The sequence below is a fragment of the Aquila chrysaetos genome, chromosome 6 (genome assembly GCF_900496995.4).
Source record: "Aquila chrysaetos chrysaetos chromosome 6, bAquChr1.4, whole genome shotgun sequence".
Classification (NCBI taxonomy): Eukaryota; Metazoa; Chordata; class Aves; order Accipitriformes; family Accipitridae; genus Aquila; species Aquila chrysaetos.
The window spans coordinates 11,043,951-11,069,116 of NC_044009.1; the positions used below are offsets into that span (position 1 = coordinate 11,043,951).

The 25,166-nt window shown below is 41.2% G+C and overlaps 1 protein-coding gene across 5 annotated transcripts in view; it reads left to right on the top strand.

The window, feature by feature from the left end:
* The window catches only part of HDAC4 (histone deacetylase 4), a 265,600-nt gene that overhangs the window by 141,608 nt on the left and 98,826 nt on the right, over positions 1-25,166 (top strand). For all 5 annotated transcript variants that reach the window (XM_030017328.2, XM_030017329.2, XM_030017331.2 and 2 more), the window contains 2 exons: positions 15,069-15,219; positions 19,480-19,600. In XM_030017328.2, the coding sequence (XP_029873188.1) occupies positions 15,069-15,219; positions 19,480-19,600 (272 nt within the window). The remainder of the gene's footprint in view (positions 1-15,068; positions 15,220-19,479; positions 19,601-25,166) is intronic.

Sequence of the window (25,166 nt, forward strand, 5' to 3'; positions counted from 1 at the left end):
TTGCATAGTGAAAACGTTAGACATTATATAAATATTTCACAGTGATAGACTATTGCTATGGTAACATAAGCTTTCAGAATTGCTAAAATGCTCTCTTTTCAAAGGGGGATTAGCGCTGCACATGGTAAATAGCGTTAATGTAATATTAAAAAGCAACCTCAATTCAACCTTATATAACTTTCATTTTAATACAAAATACGTGTCAGAATGGGGAAGATAGGATTAAAAGTTAATAGTGTTTTATTTACAGACTTTTCAAACACAGATACGAGCCTGGGTTTGTAAGAACAGTTGCTGTTTGAAGACTGATTAACAGCAAATGCCTATGTCCTTAGTGGGTCCTCTGTGCTCTCTTCAGGACAAAGGTGTGGGGAGGTGCATGTGTGTAAATACATTTATATAGGCACTCATATGTATGCATTATAAGTGTATATACGTGTGTATACATATGTAGTTACCTATTTATACACGTGTCTATGTACACATTTATGTGTGAATAGCAAAAGAATAGTTACAGCATCTGTGGTTTACGTAGTACATTCAAAAGGAAAGGATGGGAAATACCTGTGACAAATATTTCCCTTATCTCCTTGTAATTGCATGTGACTAGGTATTTGTCTGTTAAAAATAAGAAAGGGTCATTCAGATTTAATGGACAAACTCTAAGCACTGATGATAGGAACATATTTGCTCTCATTTGTGTTAAAGCTACGACTGATTCTGGTAAAAAGTCTGTGTTAGAAGGAAGTTGAGATCTAAGTCTGAGAAGCCAGTTAGCATGGTATATCTAGACTGCTAGGTAATGAAGTTCTTCTCTAATGTGTAAGCTTGGCTAGATGAAAAACTTAAAATAGGAATGATGCAATCCTATATGAAAAAGGATGACCTGCAAGGTGATCTCCCATAGTAGTGCATGTGTCATCATGCCCAGAATTGCTTTAAAAATAAAACAGCACATTATTGAAATAAACCACATGATATCTCACAAATAAAAGAAACTCAAAACCGTATACCAACATGTAATTATGATGCACTTTCTTTGGGAAAACATACTTTTTGCATTCATAAGTCAGCCCACATTTAGATGACTCTTAGATTAAACCAACTTTCAGAAACTGGCAACTGTGTTAAGTGCAGTGACTGTAGGTGCAAGGAAGCTATTATTTTTGTCCAGAAAACCAAAATTTATAACCTTGTATTTGGACTTTGAACTTCGAGCTGTTCAGCTCCTTTATGGCTCATGAAAAAAGCAGGTGGGATATTAAAGCAAATAAAAAACCTTTTACCCTGTGTAAGTGAAGCACTAGGGTTTGAACTCTGAAATTTGGTATAGAAATTGTCCTGAATGAAGATGCAGAGTTCTTTTTGGAGGAATTCAGCTGTTTTTTAAAAATCAGCTGCTCGGGGTGCATGGTACATTTCCCATATGCACACATGCATGCATGCACAACTGCACTGCTCCAACCGTACAAGGGAGGGCTTGCTCTTGCACGTACGCTGGATCAAGGAAGTGCTTCCTACTGCTTCTCTCCTCATCTTTTAATGCCATGGGCAGGGAGTGAACAGCATGCCAACTTGCCTGTTTTGAAAAAGGTCGAAGCAGATGTGCTACTGCTGGTCATGTCTCTGGCGTGGGGAGGAGCAGGAGTGGGGATGTGGTCTATTATCTTTTCTGTTTACTCAAACACTGAATTTTTAAACTAAATACATGAAGGAAACAGCAAATTCTTGACATCCTCTTTGTTTGCTCCGAATAAGTTAGCTTCGTTTGATGATTGCCTTATGGCGTCACTGACGAGATTAAGAATTTCGTTAATCTCCTGTCTCCAAAGCAAACTGTTCAATATGCAGAAATCATTTAGACTGAGAAATGCAGTTGTGAGATTCTTCAGCTGAAAGTATTTTGTAGCCTGAGTTTATGGTATTGTAACAAAGGTGTTGTGCATCCGTCACTTTTGCAAACATATATTCCCAGGTTTCTTCTTTAGATAAAGGTGAAGTCTCACTTTGGGTAAGAAAAGGCTTGGGAACCTAACCTTGCCCAGATTTCTGTGGATTAAGACTATGCATAATGACTGATGACTAGAGTGATCTTGCGGTGCACCTTACTGCTGCACCAGGTTTGATGCTTGGACATCTTCAATGTCTTCCCTGACCTTGGGATTGGGCTTTTTTGATTCAGAAAGCAAAGTTTCAGCAGCTATTGCAAGGTGATTGTACATCATGCAAACTTACTTCCTTTCCAAAAATTCAGGGCTCCTGCAGTTTTGTTAGAATTTTCAGCATCAGAACAACCTCAAAATCTAATGAAACAAACAAAAAATTAAAAATGCAAACATCAAAGCTCTAAACTTACTCTGATGTCAAACAAAATGGCAGTTCTTTGACTTTCTCACTGGCACTGGTTTCGTTGGAGGTGATCAGGGCCTTTGTTAATCATACTATTAAATCCTGCAGTTGCTTTGTAAACTATTTCTGTGAAGGGGGGAGAATTTCTGCATCTTAGTATGTTTTGCATATCTAGCACCATCTAGAATCAATTAATTTGGCTTTTTTCATTACAGCCTAGCATCCACCATTTTAATCAACAAGTGCAAAGCATTTATTTGTTCATCTGTTTGTGTACTGGAACAGCAATTTCTGTGCTTTACCCTGTCTGATGCCTGTTTCTAATTCCTATTACAATTCCTAGATTGTAAGCATATTTTGGATATAGCAGACCAGCATCTGCGTACAGTTACATATGCAGAGCAAACATTGTATTGGATCCCTCTTTTGTAAAGATGTTTAGGTTTAAGTACCTTTGCACTCTTCCACTTATAGATGTTGAACAGTTTTGTCAACAGGAATTCAGTGGCTGGGCATCTGCTGCTAAAAGTAAAAAATAGTTTTGATGCATTTCTCAAGCAGCTCTTCTATGTTTTGGATAGACATACGTACAGCCAGCATTGCTAAGTTACAGCAAGCAGCACTATGAAGATTTTTAAAGAGCTTACTCATTTTAAATGTTAAACACTTAGCTAGTACAGGAAGAATCATGTTTTGTGTTTGTTTTCTTGCTTTTATTACTGTGGTGTTGGTGTGAACAGAGGAACTGTTCTGACTCAATGTGAACTAAGTGGGGGGAACATCTCTAACTCCCACCCCCCAAACAAAGCACTGGTGTAAGAAACATCTTAAGGTCGTCTTAAATAAATGCAATTTGGCTTGAAAAATGCTGGCATGTCTGTCTTGTTTTTCTATTCAAGTAGATAACTTTTTCCTATTGAAATACAAAGTTTTGGCATTTTCCAGAACTTGGTTTTATTCCAGCAGACCAGTTTTAATCGTCTGACCTAGTGCAAGAGGAGAAGACAAGGGGATGGTCACAGTCTGTCAGCCTGTACGTGCGATCCCTTCCCTTGTCCCCCCCATCAGTCCTTACTTTTATAGACATTGTATTTTGGAAGAAACGGCCTCCACATAAAGATGTCAAATTTCAGAAGATTGTGCAGTTTGGAGAGCCAGGCTACGAGTGAAATAATATTTGTGGAAGGGTAGTATAATGGACACAGTTAGAGCTAGGCACGTGGAGGGAGCAGGATTGTTGCATGCAAGGACTAACAAGAAAACCCTGACATAGGGAAAATAAGCTAAGCTTTATGAAGACTTCACACCATACGGAAATAGGGAAAACTGTCTTTCACAACTACAGTGCAGCTTTGCAGATTGCCGAGGTTTGACATCCAAAAGCAGCGCAGGAAAGGAAGCCGGAGCTGGTGGGCACCGGAGGCTGCTGCAGGCTGGCTAGGGGCAGAGGCGACGGCTCTTTCCTCCTGTAGCCACTTATCTTCAGTGAGATGCATTTTCCACTCAGGCGTGCTTCACCAGATGTGTAACAATATTTATAGCCTTTAAATCTGCCTTCCTAAACAAAAACAAGGATGCAGTAAGGAGCCTGGCACCCGGGCTGTTGCCAGTGAGACGGTGGAAAGCCTCTCCACAGGTCCCAGTGTGAGCTTTGCTTGACCTTTGATTGCAAAGGAATCGGCAGTGAATTTTTTCCTTTGTGAGTCACTCATTCCTAGCCAAGATCAGCTGGAAGTTACCAAAAGCTTTTCCATTTGCCTTCTGGTCAAGGGCCGGAGCGAGAGGATTGAAGGGGGCAGGATCCATGCTTTGGCAGGGCGAGAGGCACCTTGGGCGGTGTGAGCTCAGCAGAGAAGCGAAGGACGTGGTGGGTAATGCGGTTAATCTCTTCCGTCCCTGCACTGCCCAAGCTCAGAGCAGGGCTCTTCCAAGCTCTGGCTGTTTTATAGCTAAAGCCGGAAACTTATTCAGGATGCTGACGCACGTCAGCGTTAGCACATGACAGCAGACACCAGAAAAGTCCTGATGGTGATGGGATAGCAACACAGGCAAGCAGCTGAGCCTCATAGCTCCTCATGGACCTGAAATCCTAACCTGGAGGCATGCGAAATTGTTAATTCTGTCATGCAAGCTATTCCTGGTTTTCCCATCATCTGAGAAAAGGATATTTGTGTGCATCAGTAGCAGACGGAGTGCTAGTCTGTACATGCAACGTATACAGGATGGTCAGAGGAGTCATGGGTTTGCATATAAGCAGCAACAGCGAAAGGAGCTTTGTAATGATGTTTGCTGACGAGTGATTCTGAGATTGTTTTCTTTTTATTAACACGGTGATTTCCTATGTTTAACAGTATGCTGTGCTGTTTAATGGCTTTATGCCAAAAAATAAAAATACGTGGAATGTTTTCAGACATTGATTTTATATATATATATATCTCAACATTCAGATAAAGCATGAGGAGATGGTTTATGTTAGTTTTTGTGCGTTTCAAATGATTCGGTAGTTTCCCACCCGTGACTGAGAGAAGGTAACACATCTGAGGTGTTAGCCCCTTGTTCAAAGACACAGGGTGAAACTCTGGCCATGCTTCATTTTTGCTTTGGAGAGTAGAAGTCTTTTATGGAATCTTCTGGACAGATTTTGCAATGCTGTAAAGAAAATGTAATTTCTTTCCAACAATATCTAGATTTAATATGTACCATGTTGATGCTAAGGTGAGAAACTGCTCTTTGCTTTCGTTTGGAGGCACCTGCCCTCGGAATGGCAGGTTTGCATGCAGGTAGCTCACTGGGCACAAATCACATCATCTTTTAGTGTGGCTGCTTTCAGTGTAGCCCTGACAGTGCCTAGAGCCTCTTTTTGGTGGCCTCTTTGTGTCGATTCCTACTTAACAGGAAAAAATGTGCTTGTTTCAAATCTGCTGATGGGGTTGGTGTCATCTGCTTTTCTCTTGCAGCTGCGCTGGGTGGAACTTTCCCCATGCCCCAGGCTGGGGACACTGAAGGTAGCACCTTTGTTCCTGCAAAGTATGCCCCTTCCCCCTGTGTCCTGCTCCTCACTCTGCAGGACTCTGGAAGGGCAAACTTCCATTTTACTCCCCCATACCCTGACTCCCGTTGCTGAGCATGTCTGCTCCATCCTTCCTGCCTGCAGCAGACAGCACAGAGGTACTCCCTGTGCTCAGTTTTGTGCCTTTCTTCTGCAGAGCGCCTTTTCCTCACAGCCTGCATCGTTTTCAAGAGAAACTTAAAAAGCCCGGAGATACCAGGTGTCCGCCTCTGTCTATATTCTGACATGATAGGATTATTCATCTTAGAAAACTGCAGCTGGGTACAGTCAGTGGTAAAAAAACAGACTGAACATTTTGTGCCTTGTTACTACTTGAATGCATTGTACCGTACTCTCTTGCTATTTCTAGACAGCTTCCTGTTCTTTTTTCAGTGACCTTCCCTCATTTTTCTGGTACACAGAGCTGACTCTAAGACTTAGACCTGGATCCTGCAAAACTTAACTTCTGATGGAAGTAACCCTGGCGAAAGCTTTTGCAAGATCAGAGCATTTGCTCTCTTGAAGGGTGGGGGTGACTTTCCTCATGCCCAAAGTCAAGATCTTTTCCAAGAACAGTGAGGACAAATCTGCACACAGAGGGGGTGGGTATGTCAACAAATTCATATAGCAACTTGGACACTGGTAAGCCCTATCTCTTGGTTGAAGAAGTTGTAATGCAACAGGCTGGGTTAATTTGGGCATCTTTCTACCTAGCGTTGGTGGTTTCTGGACAGAAGCTGGATTGCTCAGCCAGAAGGGTTGTCTGCACTGGTCCTTACAGACCTATTTTAAAAGTGGTAAAAGAAACACATTTCCTTTTGGCTTCTTCTGAGATGGGCCATGGTTTTTTGGCTGGAAGGATCAGCATGAAAACTCCAGATTTTTCTAGCTTTGAGATGCATAAACAAGCGTTTGAGATGCAAAAACCTCAGTCAAAAGTGAAGTTATGGATCTCACTTCAGTCAGCGGACGCAGCGGCTTTCATCCTGTGAATCCCTGTACCAGTGTCCATGGAGCCTGCTGGCAACAGCCAGCCTTGTCGTCCTTGCACCATTGCTCAGTCTCTTCGCTTTGGGGTTTACAGTTTTCCAGCAGAATACAGAGGTTTTCTGATCCATCAGCAGTGGGAGAGGAAAAGCCTGTTGTCCCCTGAGCTCAGCCGCTCCATGTTCCTTTCGTGAAGCCAACGAAGAGACATTTATCCAGTGCATTTTCTTGTTAATTAACCTCCTGAAGTTGGACTTAAATTGGGCTGACTTTTGGGTGTTCTGAAGGCTGAATATCTGATGTAAATGGCAGAAATGGCAGACTTCACTGGCGGGCAAACAGATACGGGATCTTTTTTTCTTGGTAACACATGCTTGCTTTTTCTGTGGAGTCCCAACAGCTTTTGAAGTGGTCAAATTTCTCTTCTTTCATCCTTTATAGCATAAGTTTGTCTCCCAGTAAAACGTGTGTGATTTTTTTTTTTTTTTTTTAAAGCTAGAAACCTTATGGTCTCTATTCAGTTTGGAATTTCAAAATAAACAGCAGCAGAAGGAATATTTTGCAGTTCACACATCTGAATTTTCAACTCCAATTTTATCTTATTTTTGAACTAGATAAAATAGATCGGAAGTAGTCAAAGAGAACACACAGAGAATCAGGGCAGGAGTAGAGAAATACCCAAGTGGATCCTGCTGTTATGCTGGGAATATTGACCTGTTAATATACGCCATCGCTGAAAAATTAACATTCATAAACTTTTCATTCCTCTTGCTGCTTATGGTCTCTCAACAACATTGAGCTGGTGTATGGGAGAATGAAGTTGCATTTAAAACATAGATCATGTTGTGAATAACTTCACTCACATACACACAATATGAACAATGTTGTTGGATTAATCTCCATGTTTAACTTCCCTGTTTAACTGGTGGCGGTGTGTAAAAATGATAAATATTTGGTATTTACATTGGTGGCGTGTTACCTTTAAATACGATGCTTCTGCTGCACTCGCACGAGCATCAGATGATGTTGAACATTCATTTTTAGCATGCAGCCTTCCTCCGGGCACCACAGGTGCTGAAGCTGTCGCTGCCTCGTGTCAGATGAAGAGCAGCACTTTGCAGTTCGTTTCACCCGCGTGTCCACCCTCTGTCAAATGGAGCTGAACCTGAGATCGCATGGGAATGGCAGCTGATGCCATGTGTCAGCAGCCACACTGCCAGTGGTACTGTGGATGCAAGTACTCTGTCCTTGCTGCTGCTTTTCCCCATTTTTTTCCCTTGGTTGTTTGAGAAGCCTGGCAGGAACGCTTCAGTGAGGTCTCCCATCGCTGCCAGCTTTCTGGTTCGGTCTCTCTTCCTTCACACAGGTGATTGGGAATGGTGGATCAGTGGACACAGACATGGTCCTCCTTTTCTTTATTCATTTTTCCTTCTTTGAAATGACCTAAACCCACTGGTGGCTCCTCTAGCTGCTCCCATTACAGGATCTCTGTGTCCTAAATCTCTGCGTCTGGTATTGATTTTAGCCTAACATTACCATTCCAGCTCCTCTGCTCCTTGCACCCCGAAACAGTTCACAGAGGACATAACTGCTCCTCCGAGGACTGCGGTCTGATCACTTATGGCACGATAAAATCTCATTTAGCATTAAACATCTGGGGCTCCTTCCTTTACAGGACAATTTATATGGTTCTTTGATTTACAGAGATTCCTTTTTTCCATCCGTGGTCGGATGGATTTTCCCTGCTTCTGGTGCAAGGTGTACAAATTTGTCCTCCCCTTCAATAATAAGCATGTAAAGCACAGCAGAGGTGAACGCAAAGGAGTTTTCTCCACCTTTAGAGGGGAAAATGGGAGAAGAAACTTGAACGTGCTGGGTACTACAAATGGAGCTCACTGCTTTCTATAAAGGCTGTCAGATACTCTGTTTCTGGGGAACGGGTAAAAACTAGACTGGAGTGACAATCAGGGAGCAAAAGGTACATACAAATGCACTCTCAGCACTATACCTTTGCAGATATTCAGGGCTTAGGGGGACAAAGCTGCTGTGCAAGCTTTCAGCCTTTTAGGAGAGGTGAGCAGTAACGGGATGGGAAGGAAACTGGGATACAAAATAATATATCCATATGTAAGCTGCCAAACTAATAACGTGGGATCTTTTCACCTAGAGCTGGCGATGAGGGAACATAACCATCATTCCCTTTCCTGGAGACGTTTGAGGCTCATAAACTTGAACACCAGACATTCTCAGTAGGATATGTCTAACCAAGATCAGTCTCTTGCCCAGGAAGCTGTCGTCTGGGAAGATTGTTTCCCTGCATAGCAAAAAGATGTTGCCCACGGGAACTTCTGGCACAGGACTGCGTGCTGTCAGCCTGCCTGATAGCTGGAAGGGGGCATGCCGAATATATGTTCAGCTGCCGACATGTCCAAGAAAAGAGATGATAGACGTTCGTTCTTCTGAGCTGTGCTTTCAGATTTTTGTGTCTTGGCTTCTGCTGAAAACCACAATTTCCCCGCCGCCCCGACCCCGTCTCCCAGTACAACTGATTAATTCTGACTAGCCTCCGGTGCTCCAGGAGTTATCTGAAACACGCTGTGATGGAGCCAAGAGAGCGAATCCTGAAGCTGGAGCCACAGCCTGAGACTTCAGTAAACAGGATGGGGAGAACATGGAGCAGAGAGTCCAGCCAAAGGAATGGCCAGCATTGAGATTGCTCTAAAATAACCCAATACAGCAGTTCTCCAGAAATCTGTCGACATCCATGCTTTGCTTCCACCCATAGCTAATGATTTTTCGGAGGGGGTGATTTGATGTGTACATGTTTTGGCGAGTTCTTTCTTGATCATCACCTACGATTTTCCTTTATTTTCACATAATCTGAGCTCCAGATCCTTGTGAATACCTGACTTAACGCACCAAAACTAGAATTTTGCTAAAGAGGGTGGCAGATGATTTGTCTTAAAAACACTCTTTGCACCAAAACCCCAGCCTCCTTGCCTGCTAGGTGAGAGGACAATTATGTGAAGCTTCTGAAAGCGTTTAATTGTGTCATGCCTTAACTCAGCCTTTAAGAGTACAAGTTCAGGGGGTGCTGAGAAGATCTGTTTTGGGTTTGTTGTTTTTTTGTCTTGTCTAGCATTAAATTGTCGGGTTTGAAGCTAGTATTTAACTTATACATCCTTACAACTTCTTTGAAGCTATTGCCTCCGTGAGAAGGCCAACCTCCTGTTCAGGGGTGGCAGGTGAAGCAGTTGCTCAAAGTCTCTGAGCTTGCCCAGAAGAAGTCCTCAGACTGGAATTGTGACAAGCTGGACCGAGCCAGCATGATCTTGGTCTGAGGTGGAAACCACATGTACGTGTGAGGAGGAATGCTGACCCATAGGTGGAGGATCAGGCTACTTCTCCATCTGTGTTTTTTCATAACCTAGCTGCCTTGTGCTGGGAGGAAGTAGGAATCATCTGCAAATATGAAGAGCAGCAGAAGTGCTCAGGGTGACATCCCACCATGCTGGAGCACCTTCAGTAGATGATCTCGGGCATAGATTGAGATGCAAGTTACAAGTTGGACACAACACTAAGCTACTTTGGATCCCAGGAAATGTTTATTGGCAATAAGTATGCCAACTGTTGTTCACTCAGACTTGCATGTGTGATTATCTGCATGAGTAAGGGTGAGCTGTCCGGGTACAGATAGTTTTACCCTGCCTTCCACTAATTGCAGTAAGCTATTCAAAATATATATTATAAAAACCTAAGAGCCACAGTCTAAGCTTCAAAACCTCTCCTGCTTTGCAGATTTTAATCAGTTTTACCACGGCGTGTGAAGTAAATGACAGAAGCACCTTTAAAATGATGGTTGCATGGGAAGGAAGAAGCAGAGGAGCATGGGCAGAGAGCAGTGCCTGGCTTCTGGGGGAAGAATAAGGTAGTGTCTGCAAGGTACAGCGATGCAGGAAGGACCCGCATTTTTGCTACTTATTTAGCAAATTAAGGAGTGGTTATGGAAGTCTTAATGCAACATGTCTCCATGAAATATGTCCTCGTTCTCTCTGGTCAATGGGATCTTGGCTGTCAGCACCATGTGTTTCCCAGGAGGGCACTGGCTGGCTTCTGGGCAGAGGCTGCTGAAAGATTTTGGAGCGTTACCTTTCTACTTCTGTTGTAACAACTAAAGGAAATTGTTTTAGCTCCACTTTGCTTACAAAGAGGTTTCTTTATGCAGTGGAAGTTGATGGTGTGCTTACTGATAAGGTATCAGTCCCCTTTCTAGGTAGACATGCTTGAGGACTGAAGACAATTGAGGAATGTGATGGCAAAGTCCACTGCACCGCTGAGTCCTCATGGCTAGCTGACAGTTGATAAATACCTGGAAATGCTCTACATTCTTCTTATTACATTTATTAATATATTAATATATGCTAAAGGAGTACCAGCACCACTAACTACAGGTACAGTTGAACATTTGTGCAGTTTTCATAAATAGTGGAAGCAGTGACATTAAACATATGCAGGAATCCCCATAGTTATAAATATTTACAAATATTTATTTTGGCAAGAGCACCTAATTCAGATGTTCCTAGCTGCACTCCCTAATACAGTGTGCATGTTTGTCACATGATATGCTCCTCAAATTGATAGTTGAATTAGTCTGAATGCAAGGGATTTCCCTTGGTGTATCACTTTGTATTTCTCAAATATTTAAATTTCATTACAGTTGGGGAAAAAACACACTGCTCCAGGTATGCGCAATTAACACATGGGTGTTGTGGTGTCGGTGTTAATTCATTTGCCAGCAAGAGAGATCTAATGTATTATGTGGTACGTGAGCACAATCTTGCTCAGTAATTAATAATCCTTATCAGAGCCACCTAAGCATCTCTTGGTATGCCGTGAATTGCAGTTCAAGAGATGCTTATGAATTCCTAACTCGGGCACTTTCCAAAAGACCTGAGTGTGGGAGATTGCATCCCACTCAAATGCAGCTCTGAAACATTTTGCCTTTAGACATCAGTAGGCTTTTTTCTTTTCCACCGAGATAATCAAGGGAAGGTTAAATGCCAGACCAAGCCCACAGCGTGTGGGTATTCCCTTGGCAGAACAAGTTTAATGTGTGGCACAGGAGGGGGGTAAGACATCGCTGCAGTTGACCACACACAGGTCTGAATGCTTGCTACCTGTTAAAATTTGCCTTGACTGCTTTAACTGAAGCAGAAACTCATATTTTTCTAGAGTTTCAGTTTATTTTGTGTATGGGACAACTTTTGTATGTTAGCAGATTTCCTGCTTCTCCTGTTAGTTGGTGGTGGTTTCTCTTGCTGCTTATGGGTCTTTTTTCACAAAGCATCAGCAGAAAAATCCATTTTTAAATTAAAAAACTAAATTGTTTTTAGTCCTAAAATAGAAAATCGGGACACAGTCTATCATCAAGCGAGTTTTAAAGCTAATAAGGGCCTTTTTGCATAGAAAACTGTGATTTGATGTGATAGTTATATCCCGCTGGCTCTCTTATAACAAGATGGGTATCAGTAGCAGCAAGGACGAGCAATGCAAGCCTCTTCTTGGGTCAGCACCCTAAATCCTTATCCAAGGTCCTTGGAGCGGCTGTGAAACCTGGATGCAGTCTGTGCAGCGGGATCGCCCGAGCTGGTGAGCTGGTAAAGGCACTGCATCACCAGCACCCCTGCATTTTGGTGAGCCTGCACCATATATTTCATGTCAAATACTGTCTGTGTAGTTTGTTTTCAGCCCTAAGTGTGGAGAAATATTCATGCCGTAAGAAGACATTGCAGTTCAGACAGAGCACTTGAATGGGTTTTCTTCAGTCATTTTCTGAGGCTACAGCAGACAGCAACACAGTGATTTCTTTTCGCTTTTCATGGATATGATTGGCGAGGTTGCTGCATTATTTTTTTTTATTTTTATTTTTTCAACTTTGAAAAGATTTGAAAACTATGTTAAGAATAGGCTTTGTGGAAATGGGGGTCAAAATCAGCAGAAACAATACATCTCTAATGAAACTTCTATAAGCCATCCAGATACAAATTGGTCTTTTCATTTACATTTCACTACAGATGTCAATGAAAGCACAGTTCTTTCTAAAGCATCCTAATGTATGTAAACCATTGCAGGAAGCATAGCACGCAAAGCCTAGGAGACTGCAGATGGAGAGAAAAGGCTCCTGATTTCATAAAAATAACAAAACCTGTTTTAACATATTGTGCATTAAATATTGTTCATTTGCATATTTTCTATGGCTAGGTTATAAAAGCCCACCATGTGGTGGACTTGTTGGAAGTCTGAAAAGATACTCTTTCTCCAAATGGAGATGTGTTAGTGGAAGCTGCTGCTTAATTATAAAACAAAAATAACTAGTTTTCTCTAGGGTTTTTTTGTTTTTTCCTTTTGTAGGTTTTTAGAGTCTGGGTTTTTTGTTGTTTACATAAAATTCAATAGAATTAGGAAGGGAAACATAGGTGCAATCACTGCAAATTCTGCTAACTGGGGTTTGGTGTTTTACAACAGTCTGCCTGCTTGGAACCGGCAGCAGCAGGGACTCCTCCATCAAAAGTTTCCAGCAGATAGCCAGGCAGATTGTAAAGTACCTCTTACATTATTTTTTTGCATCTTTATATAGAATGGTATAATTTTATGTGTATCGTCTATAGTGTATCCGCTGCTGAAGCACTGGATAGTACAAATGTACAATATAACAAATTAAAATAAGAAATTGCTGTCAAAAGCATAAATAGAAAAATGTGCAAAGGGAGAAGGGAAAATCGGTGTATATGGGGTGGGAGTCTTGCGTATGCACATGCTCGCAGTGTTTGGAGAAGGGTAGAGTGAGACATGTTCTCGGAGGGAGCAAAGTTCCCTGTCTTAATAGCCATGGCTTGCCCTGATCCCTTTCCACATACAGGATTTTGTGAACCTGGAGCAGTGGGTGGTATCTGAGCACAGGCACCCATTAAATCCAGCTTTGGAGAAATCTCATCTATCGCCAGAGCAGTAAGGGTTTTGAAGGTTAAGGTTGCCAGCTTAAAATCAATCTGCTAGTTTATAAGCTGCCAATGTAAAGAGTGCAGGGCGGGTGTAAGGTGATCTGGGCGGCAGGGAGCCAGTGTGCTCCTGCGTTCAGGGGAGTTTGCAAGCGTAATCAGAGCAGCCCAGGTAGATGGTTTTAGCACGTATCTTGCTGGAGAGAGTGCAAATGAAATTGGGAGGTGGTAAATCTTAGTTTGAGCTTTTTTTTTTTTTTTTTTTTTTTTTTTTAAGAAAAAGCAATTTTCAGTGGAACTCAAGGGGGAAGCCCTGTGCCAGGGGAAGTGCCTTTTGCAAGCCCCATGGAGATCCATTCACACCTAGTCAAGCTGTAAGCTGCTGAGACTTGTCATTTGTCATCTGCTTTTCCACAGCCCAGCTTGCTCCTGGCTGGCTGTCAAGACGTGGGGTGTTCTCTGAGCACTGACAGGTACCACCCCAGGGCCCAATGGATTGAACCCCTGCCTCCAATCCCTGGGGGAATCATCCCTCCTGGGCCCAAAAAGGATGCTCTGGGCTGGGGAGGTCCACCCCAAATATCCCATGAGGTTGGTACGTCCATGCACATCTTCCAGGTGCTGGGATTTGGAGACCCAAGGTGGGGACTTGCACAGTGGATGGGGGCAGGAGCCTTTGGTGCTTCAAGTCTTAATTAGGCAGCCTATCTCTCGGTTCTTCCTGTGAATAAGTGCTGGGGTAAATCCTTCCTTGAGAGATTGTTGGAATTTTTTTTTAATAAGGAACCAATTCTTTTATAATTAGGCTCAGAAATGGGTGGTGATCATGCCCACAAGGCAGCTAGTGCTTTTGCATTTAGCTTGGGGTGTGAGGTTTGCACAGCAGATGGGAAATGACCAGCGTTCGATGAAGTTAAAAAGATGTAAGATGTAGTTGTCCCAGTCCATGGGAACTCCTCTATATACACAGAGAGAGAGAGAAGGACTGTTGGAGAAATAAGAGTGCAGAATCATATAATTAAAGGCCTATTCAAAAAATCATATGCACAAGGGAACTGAACTGGTCTTGCAAAGCCTGCGTTGATGATGGCGTATTTTGCTGCTGACTTGGTGAGCTCAACGATATTCCTTCAGCACAGGGTTTGTACATGGTGAACATATGAGTGTTCGTAATTAAAGTGTCCTAATGGGGTTTTACTTAAAACAGACGATGGAGAGAAAATGAAGATCCAGCTGGAGTAGTGGTTTGCACTGGCTCAGCGCAGGATCGAGGCACCAGGCTCCAGCAGGGCAGCAGTGGCAGCAGGTGGCTTGTGGAGCAGAAGTGGGGACCCAGCCGCACCCTTTGGCAGCAGCATAGTGGTTGGGGAAGCACCTATTTGGGCGGAAGCTTTTCGTCGCTTTCTCAAATTAGGTGCTTTCTGAACAGGATGCTTGTGCTTGTAAACAGACCGTGCCCTGAAGCTCAGAGCCTATAGTGCCTATGGTTTAGCATAAGTGCTGTCCTGAACTAGAAATGGGGCTACATGAAGTGAGCTGTGGTGCAGAAGCCTCTAGAGGAAAATGCCATTTTTGTTGTTTCTATGAATTAAGCAACTTTATTCTCACCTGATAGCAGCTTCTGGTTTAGCTCTCGGAAGTCTGACTGTTAATTTGCTCATTTGCCTCTCGTCCCTTCTCCACAGCAGCAGCAGGAGATGCTGGCAATGAAGCATCAGCAGGAGCTGTTGGAGCACCAGAGGAAGTTGGAGCAGCACCGACAGGAGCAAGAGCTGGAGAAGCAGCACCGAGAGCAGAAACTTCAGCAGCTAAAAAACAAAGAGAAAGGAAAAGAGAGTAAGTAGCAAAAGATCACTTGTTTCAGTGATGACAGGTAGAGCAGATGAATGGAAGCCATAAAACAGCTTTATAAAGCTGGAGAAACCTTCATGATAGTCTCTCTACAGAGCTTGGCTGCACAGGGAGCTTATGTAAACTGTTAGGATGTATTGAGGGTAAGAGAGAAAAGTATTTCTATGCTTTATCTTCATTTTTGTCTTACTAAATGCCATTTTAGCATTTTGCAAAAGGAAGCATATCATCTCTTTACTTGATTTAACATTTTTTTGAAGTATTTTTGGCAGCATTCCTAATGGAGGCAGAATATTAAGCCCATAAAATACACCAGATGCACACTGCATTTCTTTTTCTTTTACTTTTCTTAATTTCACTCTTTTAAGATGTAGCCGAGTTCTCAGTTCTTGGCTTTAAAGTGTTTTCATTCAGAAAGTGCTTCTTTCATGAGGTTACAGATTGTGGTTGGCTTTCCCACGTGTCATTATGCACTTCACGAGATTCAGTGAAATGATTATGGCCTCACAATTTCCCTTATCAAAGACACTTTGCTTGCTTGTTCGTTTTTCTTTTAGAAGTGAATGGGAGGAAAAATACCTTGGCAAGTTGTACTATCAACTCGTTAGGTCTTCATTTCAGATGAAATAAAGAAGCCTGTGATGGAAGAAGCAGAGAGGGCTGAAGGGTACCAGGAGATGGGATGCTGTCTGGGGACCAGGAACAAGATAAAGCTCCAAGAAGAATGTTTCTAGTAGGAAAGGACTGGGGTCTAGGAGACTAAAAAATATTATCTGAAGGTTGAATTTCCCACTCCCTGCATGTGCATCTTGCAATGGCAGACTTTAAGCTGCAGCAGCCAAAATGAGGCAACGCACAGACCTAGCCCAATATCTTTGCAAAGCAGTTCAGAGGAGGTCCAACGTGTCTGTGTGCGTTTGGTTTGGGTTTCATTTGTTTTAAATACAAGAAAGACCAAAGGATCAGAATCTACTTAAAAGAAGCAGTTTAACATTGAGGAGTGAATAAAGGTGATGATAACGCAGGTTTGCTACTCTGGTGCCTGGCTGGCTGCCACGTGTCCGTTGTCCTCTGGCCGCTTTTTGTTATTTTCCAAAGTAAAGGCAGTCGGTTCAAAGTGGATGAAACCTATAAGCATTTCCACTTCACCCTGCTGTTCTCATCAGCTGTTGATATTGTATCAATGTTTTGCTGGGCCTCTCTGCAAAACTGGTATCTGGCTATTCTCATTAAAGTAATTTGCAAATAAATAAAAATGCCTGAATCTCTGTAAAATGGCAAAAGCATCGAAGCACCTTTTGGATGAAACACATAGGTGTAGAGGAAGAAACAGAATTTGGGGACGATAGTTGAAGATCCTGTTCCCATGGCTACAGTTTTATTTTTAAATTACTTTTTATTTAAGAAGTACTGTGGTGTATAATCATTATAGCACCTCAGCTCTTAAGAATACTTAAGTTATTTTTCTCACATCAGAAAATTTTGCTAAGTGCAACACAGCTAAAATTGTCCTGATCTGAAATAGGAAGAGTGTGTAATAGATGTATAGTTTATTCTCCCTCCTTCCTCCATCACTGTAAGCCAAAATATATTGTTTTGTACCTTTTAGAAGGCAAATCACAAATCGGTTTAGATTAACGTAATATCAGCTTCTTGCGTTCTCATCTTGGGAGCCTTAACCTGTCCCTCATGAACCGATATCTGCTATCATAAAGCTTTTGATCAAAAGCATGACTTCCACGAAAGGAAGAAAAATGTCTGTGAAAGTAAAGGTGGGTTTTTTGCACAGGATAAGGAGTGATAGCGGTCATCCTGTCTTTCCGCTGTTAGGATTGAACCTAGAACTGGTCCTGTGCATCAGTGTTTCCAGGCACTTTTGGGCATGAACCATTTGATCTCTTGCTGCTCAGGCAGCCTTGGACCATGGCTTGTCTTGGACTTTCTCCTACAAGTTGGCCAGCTGTAATCAGCCCACACTATCATTAAGGGTTTTCTCCTGTTAATTTTCATTTGTTCTGCTCCTCTGCTCCTGTGTTATGTAACCTCCTCCTCCTGCAAGAGCCTGGTCCTGCTTCTGCACTCCCTTATTCTCTCTCCACTACCCTTGCCTTATCCTATATTCAGATACTATTTGATCCTGGGACAATATATAACTTGTTTTTATCTCTGCGGTAGTAATCTGGCTCAGTCTCTTGGCTCTTTAGAGCCATCCTGTCTGCTGTGGCTCTCTGCTATTTGCAGTCTTATCAGTTGATCTGCTCTTTGCTCCCCGCTCCTCTTCAATACTCAGGCCCTCCGAAACGAATAGGCCAGCTTCACAGCTTGGTTTTCCCCACCGCGCACAGCTGCACCCCCAGCCACGGCTGCTGCGTGGGCTCTTGCTCTCTGGTTCTTTCTCTCTCATCCTCCTTTTACTCTGCCCTGCCTTTTGCTTTCATTGGGGTTGAGTGTCTTGCTTCCTGCCTGTGGACTTATTCCATATGTATGGGCTTTTGATATCTGACTTCTGCTCTTGTCCTCTTTGCTTATACCCCTGCATGGTGTATACTATCACGTATGTGACAGGTTGTCCCTTTCTGCCTTTGGAGTCCTCTTTAACATCTTTACTGGATATTGCACACTGCTTCTGCCTGTAACAATGTGACTGGGTCCAAAATAACCCAGTATAGTATACTAAAAAACCCCAATTTAACTCACTTTTAATCTTTCAACTCAAGGGTCAAGAGCTGAGTAAAGGTAAGAAGGTCTTGCATGACAGCTTGGTCCATGGGTCTGGCAAGCATTGCCCAGGGAATGGGAAGCCTACACAGCTTTGTCTTGTTAAGCATATATGGGGCCTTTCAGCTTCTAATTAAGGAGGAAGACATGCTAGGGGAGCTTTTGTGAACCTCAGGATCCAAAAATGTTTAGCTTCAAGTCTTCTAAATAATGTCAGATTTATCCAAAACTGACAGAACACAGCCATGTTTGATTAAAGATGCTAATAAAGTAAAGGTGACACTTTTTGGAGAGAGAAGGCCTTTAACCATGAATTTGTCACCTATTCTGATCTAGCCACGTGGCTTGCTACACTCATATGAATTTATGTCCAGCTATTCAGTTGAACTTCCTGTTGGGCTACATGCCAAACCTACGTTTGTAGAGCTAGTGAGAAACGCAGGGCTCCAAAAATGTGAATTTTCAAGCTTTTCAACATGGCTTCAGTGGTTGAAAAATATTACATCTTCAGGCAGTGCTTTATAGAAATATTGCAGTTTTCTTCTCATGTGGAGATACTAAAAATTGTTTCCCCTGTCTGTCAAATGTCATTGTTGAGTAGGATCCAGGAGACAAAAGATCACCCTGTTGTATTTTAAGTTTTTATTCCCAGTAGAACAGACAGTTTTCGTGGCCTTTTCATTTTCTTGTAGCCCAGATATTTTCCTTTGGAGTTCCTGCTTTACACCATGGTATAGATGAACCATCATTTTCCACATGTTCTGCTTGCCAAACTTTGTATGCATTACTCCGTCAGAAACTCTGCCTGCGAATCTGTCCTGTCAACTGAATGATAATTTTAATCCATCATCGCAGTAAAACAGACTGGTCTCTATTGTGGAGAAAATAATGATTAGAAATTATACAGTTGACATTTTAACTCTATGCTACAAAATTACTGACTTTCTTTTTAAATGTTAGATTTTCTATTTGAAGAAATAGATTGCACACTTGTAAATGAATTGGAATATTATGTAGGTCTTATTGTACACAGATACTTTTGAACAAAGAGGTCCCTATTTACAAGAGTTCTCAAGACAGAATCTACATATGAGACATTCGTCTCATTCCCCTTCTGCTTGCAGATGTGACATTTAAAAACTTGAGTATACACAAGACCCTTTTTCTTAAATACCTTTGATTAAAAGAAAGCTGGAATACCTAGTACAAGTGCTTTATTCTAAGTGTACTTTTATGCAAGTGTAAAAATCATCTTCAGAGATCTTTTATAGTGAAATGATAAATCTCTGATTAAATCTCTGTTTTCAAACATAAGTTGTGATTATATGCAAAGCTAAAGGCAAAAAAAAAAAAAAAAAAAAAAAAGGGAGAGCTCCTTACTGGAGGCACTTTGTTCTTTTCTCTTTGAAAGAAAAGTTCTTCTTTTGGACTGGAAATCAAAGATTTAATTCTGAACCTTTTTAGACATTTAAATTCTTTAAAGTATGTGAATTGATTATATAACCTTTTTTATTTTTGACATTTCAGGTGCAGTGGCAAGCACAGAAGTAAAGATGAAATTACAAGAATTTGTCTTAAATAAGAAGAAGGCATTGGCACACCGGAATCTTAACCACTGTATATCCAGTGATCCTCGCTTCTGGTATGGGTAAGTGGTACTGGGCTTATCTTTATGATTCAGCCGGTGCCACCTTTTTTCACAATTGCTGCAGATGTGGGGAATAGACCTGATGTATTTACTGGATGAACCAGAACAGTGATAGAACCAGGGTTTGACTTTGCTGAACATTACCAAAATGCATTTTTCAGAGAGTTTCAATGTGAATAATTTTCGTATCTTCTGTGATGGTCACAGTATTTTTGTGACTAGAGGTCTTGGCTGTCATCTTTAATCCACAGTTATTCAAACTCGCAAGTTCTACCATCAAGATCAACCTTTATAAGTTCTCTAGCTTTTCACCCAGGATTTTGTCCTGCCAGGTGTTATAAAACTTGAACTTTAGTAAAATGGGGAAATTACTTCTTATGTTTAGTGAATTGCAACTCGGGATAGTTGAGCTAGCATTACATTTTTAAAGCCTTTAATGCTTACTGCTCATCTTAATCTCTCAAAGTTGGAAGTTTTGTTTACTTGGCTCTTCTGTGTAAACTGCTGGAAACATCAAGTGCGTCCTGTCTACACTTCTAATCACAATTGCCCCAACATCTACGTTTTCAACTGAAAATTTTCAACTGTTGGTCTCCAAGAAAACTCAAATGTCATCTGGGCTGAGAAGGTAACAGCTGATGTTATAATGACACAGGAACAGAGAGTGACTTCTTCATTTAGTTCAAATGCACCAAATAGTGAATATAAACAATGGCATTATTAACAAGGTACAAGTTTCAGTTCCAGAAATTAATTTCTTCATTGTATAAAAGAAAATCAGCAAATTTGAGATTATTTAAAAACTTCCACTACTATAATATTGTGAATATCTATATTTAAAAAAACCCAAACCCAGCATTTTGGATGTTGTCTTTTTTAATGACCATAAAATTAATGAAATTTTGAATTACAAAAGTCAAGGAAATTTTGCTGTGAAATTTGTGTTCAAGCTGAGTGTCTGACAGTATTTTAAGTCTTTAGAAATTATACATGTATAGCATGTATACAGGGATGATGAGGTCATAGCCAGAAGATGTTTCCAAATCCAAGAAACTAAGCGGAAATTAAATTTGAAAGATATCCCAGCTATGAGCCAGTACAGAAATGTTGAACTGTAGTTGGCAGAAGAATTCAAACAGTACTCCAGTAGGGTGAGAATGAGCAGTTTTAATACATCTCTGAAAATCTAATCTGAGACTTTGAAAATTCTATGGTTATGGCACTGGTTAAAGTAGTGAAATGTTGTTAGCTTATGCAGAGATAATATTTAAGGCCCGCTAGGTCGGTACCAAGGACAGTAGAAGACATAGGAGAAACTGAATTTCAGTCAAGACAACATAAATGTCTTTTTTAGATAACTGATTTTCCACTGTTCTTAATTGAGACTCACTGAGAAATTTGGGGATTTTATTAAAGGCAGTTGAAGACTGAGCCATTGTGTTCTCCATTTTTTTCCAGTTGGTTAAAATGCCTGTTAATGTGAAAGTGGTATAAAGTCAATTAGAATTAAGGAGAGTAAATAAGTACTTTCTTCCAAACCCTTTGATCCTTTAGCCCTAGAGAAGCCTGGCATAGAATTGCCATGGTAGGTGAATTTAGAAAAGAGAAAAATAAATTTGGGAGTGGTCTGAATTGCTTATGTTTTGCACAGTTTTCAATTAACTGCTTTGTTGCTGAGAATCCAGCATTCAGAGATGAATTGAAGAGCAGCGGTCTGTAATACCCCTATACATTACAGGGCCAGAGGTGATGCAGGAGGTTATTTAGCCAAGTCGTGTTTAAGGTTTCAGTATGTTCCCTGCCTTGTTTTAAGCTAATGCTGAGAACTTTCCGAGCACCAATATACTGTTTAGGTTTATTGTGGCATATGTTTAGGTTCATTGTGGCATATGTTAATCAAAACGTCCCTTTCCTGTGATGCTCCAGGGATGCCAACAGGTAGAGACAACATACAAACTGTTGCACAAGGGGCCATCCTTTTTCTTATGGATTTAACGGGCTTGCCATCCCCTCATCTTCCCTCCATCTGTTTTGTGGTGGGGAGAGGATCAGTATTCTGATTTCTAACACAAGATGGGAAGAAAGAGCCTCAGAGGCCTCACAAATCTTTGTAAGGGTCTGTCTCAGTGATAAATTGCAGGCAGGCTTGAGCTTGTTCTGCTCAGCCTTTGAGGAGGGCAGATGGCAGCAGGGCTGCGTGACTGTAGTATCTTATCTTGTGGTGGAGGATTTTTAAATGCACCCTTCAGTTGTTAAGGCAGAAGTTGAAGATTTTTCAGTTCCATTCTATTTAAAAAATATATTTTTAAAAAAGAGAAAACCTTTAAATTAATTACATATTAGCATTTATTTGTATGGCATCTCATAGGTTACCAATTCAGTTATAGAGATATTTATGTATGCACATACTTCTAATGTGATTCAATTGGGTGGTGTTTGGATTTAACACACGCAAATGAGGCTTGCAGAAGATAGACTTGATGCTCCTACTGTGAGCAGGCAAGCCAATTAAGTGGTAACAGATGCTGAAATAGTCTTTTAAATGACACGCCTGCTTTTAAGCACTTCCTTTGGTCTTATTAAGGTTTGTGAATTCCTTTTTAAAAAAATGGAAAGCATTACTTCGAAAAAACAGATTTCCTAAGGGTATCGAACACCACAACGGTTCTACGTCAATGGCTGTGACATGAAATATGTTCTGTTGACATGCGAAATAGCTGTCGTTCCCCTGGCCCTTTGGACCAGGCTTTGGTTGTCTACTGAGATGTCCAGATGCTTTTGCCTTCAGTATCTTGTATCTGAACTCCATTCAACACCATCAGTTGCTGGTGCAACATTGAGTGTTTATAGTTAGTGAATATTTTCTAATTCATCACTGACATTAAGGTCATTGTCGCACACACGGATCAACCCTTGAGTTGAAAAGGGACCAGTTTTAAAGGTTTTGCAGAATATAGTTGTCATCCAAAGGATCTAGTAGACAAATGAAAGGAACTTGGTAATGCTTAGTAATGTTTCTTGGGGGCTTTCACAGAGGTCTTGCTTGGTCTTCAGCTCTATGGTATTCAAGCCACTTTGTAAACTCTGTTTAATATATACACCTCCAGTCTATATGTAATTGTTTAAAATACTTTGTGGACCATAATTTTCAGATTACATTGATGGTAGACAACAACAGAAGAGGTTCTTTTGAATTTCAGTGTCAGACTGGCCCTTCCATGGGTTCTGAACCCACTGGACAGCCCTGCTCCCAGGAGGTTTTATTCTTCAGGATACTTAACATAAGTAAGCGTGGCTTAGCAGGAACACAGACAGAGCACCTTGGGCTTAGCAAACAGGGCTATTATTTCCCTAGGAAGTTGTCAGAAATGCACTTGGGAAGTAGGCACTCAATGCGGTAGCAATCATGAAAGGGAGTTTAGCTGAGTATTTGCATGGTAAGGAGGTAGAGATATATAATTACATATTAAATTATTCCCATGTACATAGGTGTCTACAGTCTCTGTACACAAAACATTCTAGCACAGATACATGCTTGAATATATTTTCAGTTTATGTTGCACAAATATATTTGAAGTATCATGCATGCTTTGCTGTGTGGATGGGTTTTTGAAGGACCTCAGAGCACAAAGAACAGGGGATGCGTTATGTGAAGGTATGTGCTTTCAGGAATGCCTGCAAACTCTATTTAGTATACAATTTCATCTCTTTCAAGACCTCTGAAATTCTTGAACGGGCATGCAGACCAGTGCATTTTGCTCGAAGCAGCATAGGGTGTTGGATCCCAGTCCTCAAGCCATGTAATATATTCCTGTTTGCAGAGTTAAATATCTGTCATTCAGCAAGCCCGAAGCACATCTAAACAGGCCCTTTGAGTTCCTGCACATTCCCTAACAAAGTGATGAAAATAGCTTCAATGTACATGATTGTGCAGCTTAAGTCATGATTAAAAAAAAAAAGAGAAAGAAAAGTCTATTGCTTGTATAGGCAAGAGCAAAAAATGTCATTGTGTGACATGATGGGTTTGAGGTCTCTTGGCTTGCAGCGTCCAGGCTTCCTGTTTGTGAAACATCTCTCTGTGCTGCCTTCCCATGCTATGAGCAGATCAGGGCAGAGAAAGCAAGTTCTGTTTTCAGGAGGGATTCAAATATTTTTCAGTTTGGTTCTGTTTTGATTTCAGGTGATGATTAAACTGTGCGTGCATGTGGGCATTTATTGGTGCGAATGTCAAAGAGTACACGATGTGCGTGAATGCTAATGAAAAATACAACTGTGTAAGAGCCCGATAAATTACTCTGTATGTACAGAGAAGTTTGGGATATAAAGCGGGGGGGATTAGGAAACCACAGTGAATCATACTGCTTGGTAAGAACTGTGGGTATAGAAAATTTTGATGTAGATGTTCAAATATACTTTTCAGTGTTCTTTTGTAACAAAATCATGTAGAAAATACGATGCATTTTCCGGATGTTTCGTTAGCCCCTTATTTTTTGAAGGGTGTAACTTGTAGTGGAGTTGATGCTATGGATCTCACCAAACAGCCTACTTCTGATTTGAGCTTTCAAAATGTACTGCTCAAGGAACTGAATGAATTGGTGTAATTTTCAACTGGGAAGGGCTCATGTTGGTTCTTTAAAGAACTGTTTGTAGGAGAATATTTTTAACCAAGGTCTCCAAGAATGCCTGATTATTAGGCAATGTAAAATTTCAAATATTCACTGCTTTTGACGAAATGCTCACTTTCTGTTGTCCCATATTCTTTAGTATTTTGAAGAAGTAATACAGGGTTTAAATTCTGTTTATTTAAACTTAAAATGTAAGATTGTTTGATAGCTGTATGGCTGTCACCTGTACTTCTAAATCAGTCGTGCTGTTAATGTAGCTATTCTGCTAACATGCACAGTCTGGCGACCTCCTGAAGTCTGTCCTGATTGAGGTTGGTGAAGCTCCTGAGAAATGGCAAAGCTGGGCACAAGTCATTAAGTAGGAAAGATGCTGCCAACAAACTGGTAGGAGGCTTAGAAAACTCATTCATTATTTAATATCCTTAGCAAACAGACTGTAATTTACTTCCAGCAGCCTGCTCAAACAAAGCTATAAATTATCAGCTTCGAGAAGTTAATCTGGAAAGGTGTTGAGTACTTTGGCCCTATCTCTGTGAAGTATTTGGGTTGGGAAGCAGCAAAGCAAAACGCAGAAGACCACCTATGCAGCATGGCTGCTGTTAGCCAGTTTAAATGTGTGGCACCAAACGTGCTCATCCTTTGGTTTTGTTTCATCCTTAGACTTTGTCTACTGTGTCTGGGTTTTATTCAGTGAGGGAAAATTGTTCATTTGTGCTACGGTTGAGGGGAGTAACAACACCTATGCTTAGCTTCAAGAGTATGACTTAGCAAAACGGAGCCCAAGTACACGCTTAAAATGATACTCATGGTTAAATACCTTCGTGAGTTAAGCCATGCTCAACAGGGTAATTCTTATACTGAAAATTAGGCATATGTTTAGTTACCTCCTGTATATTAGACGTCAATGTCTTTTTTGTATGAATGCCTAGAAGGAGAAAGCT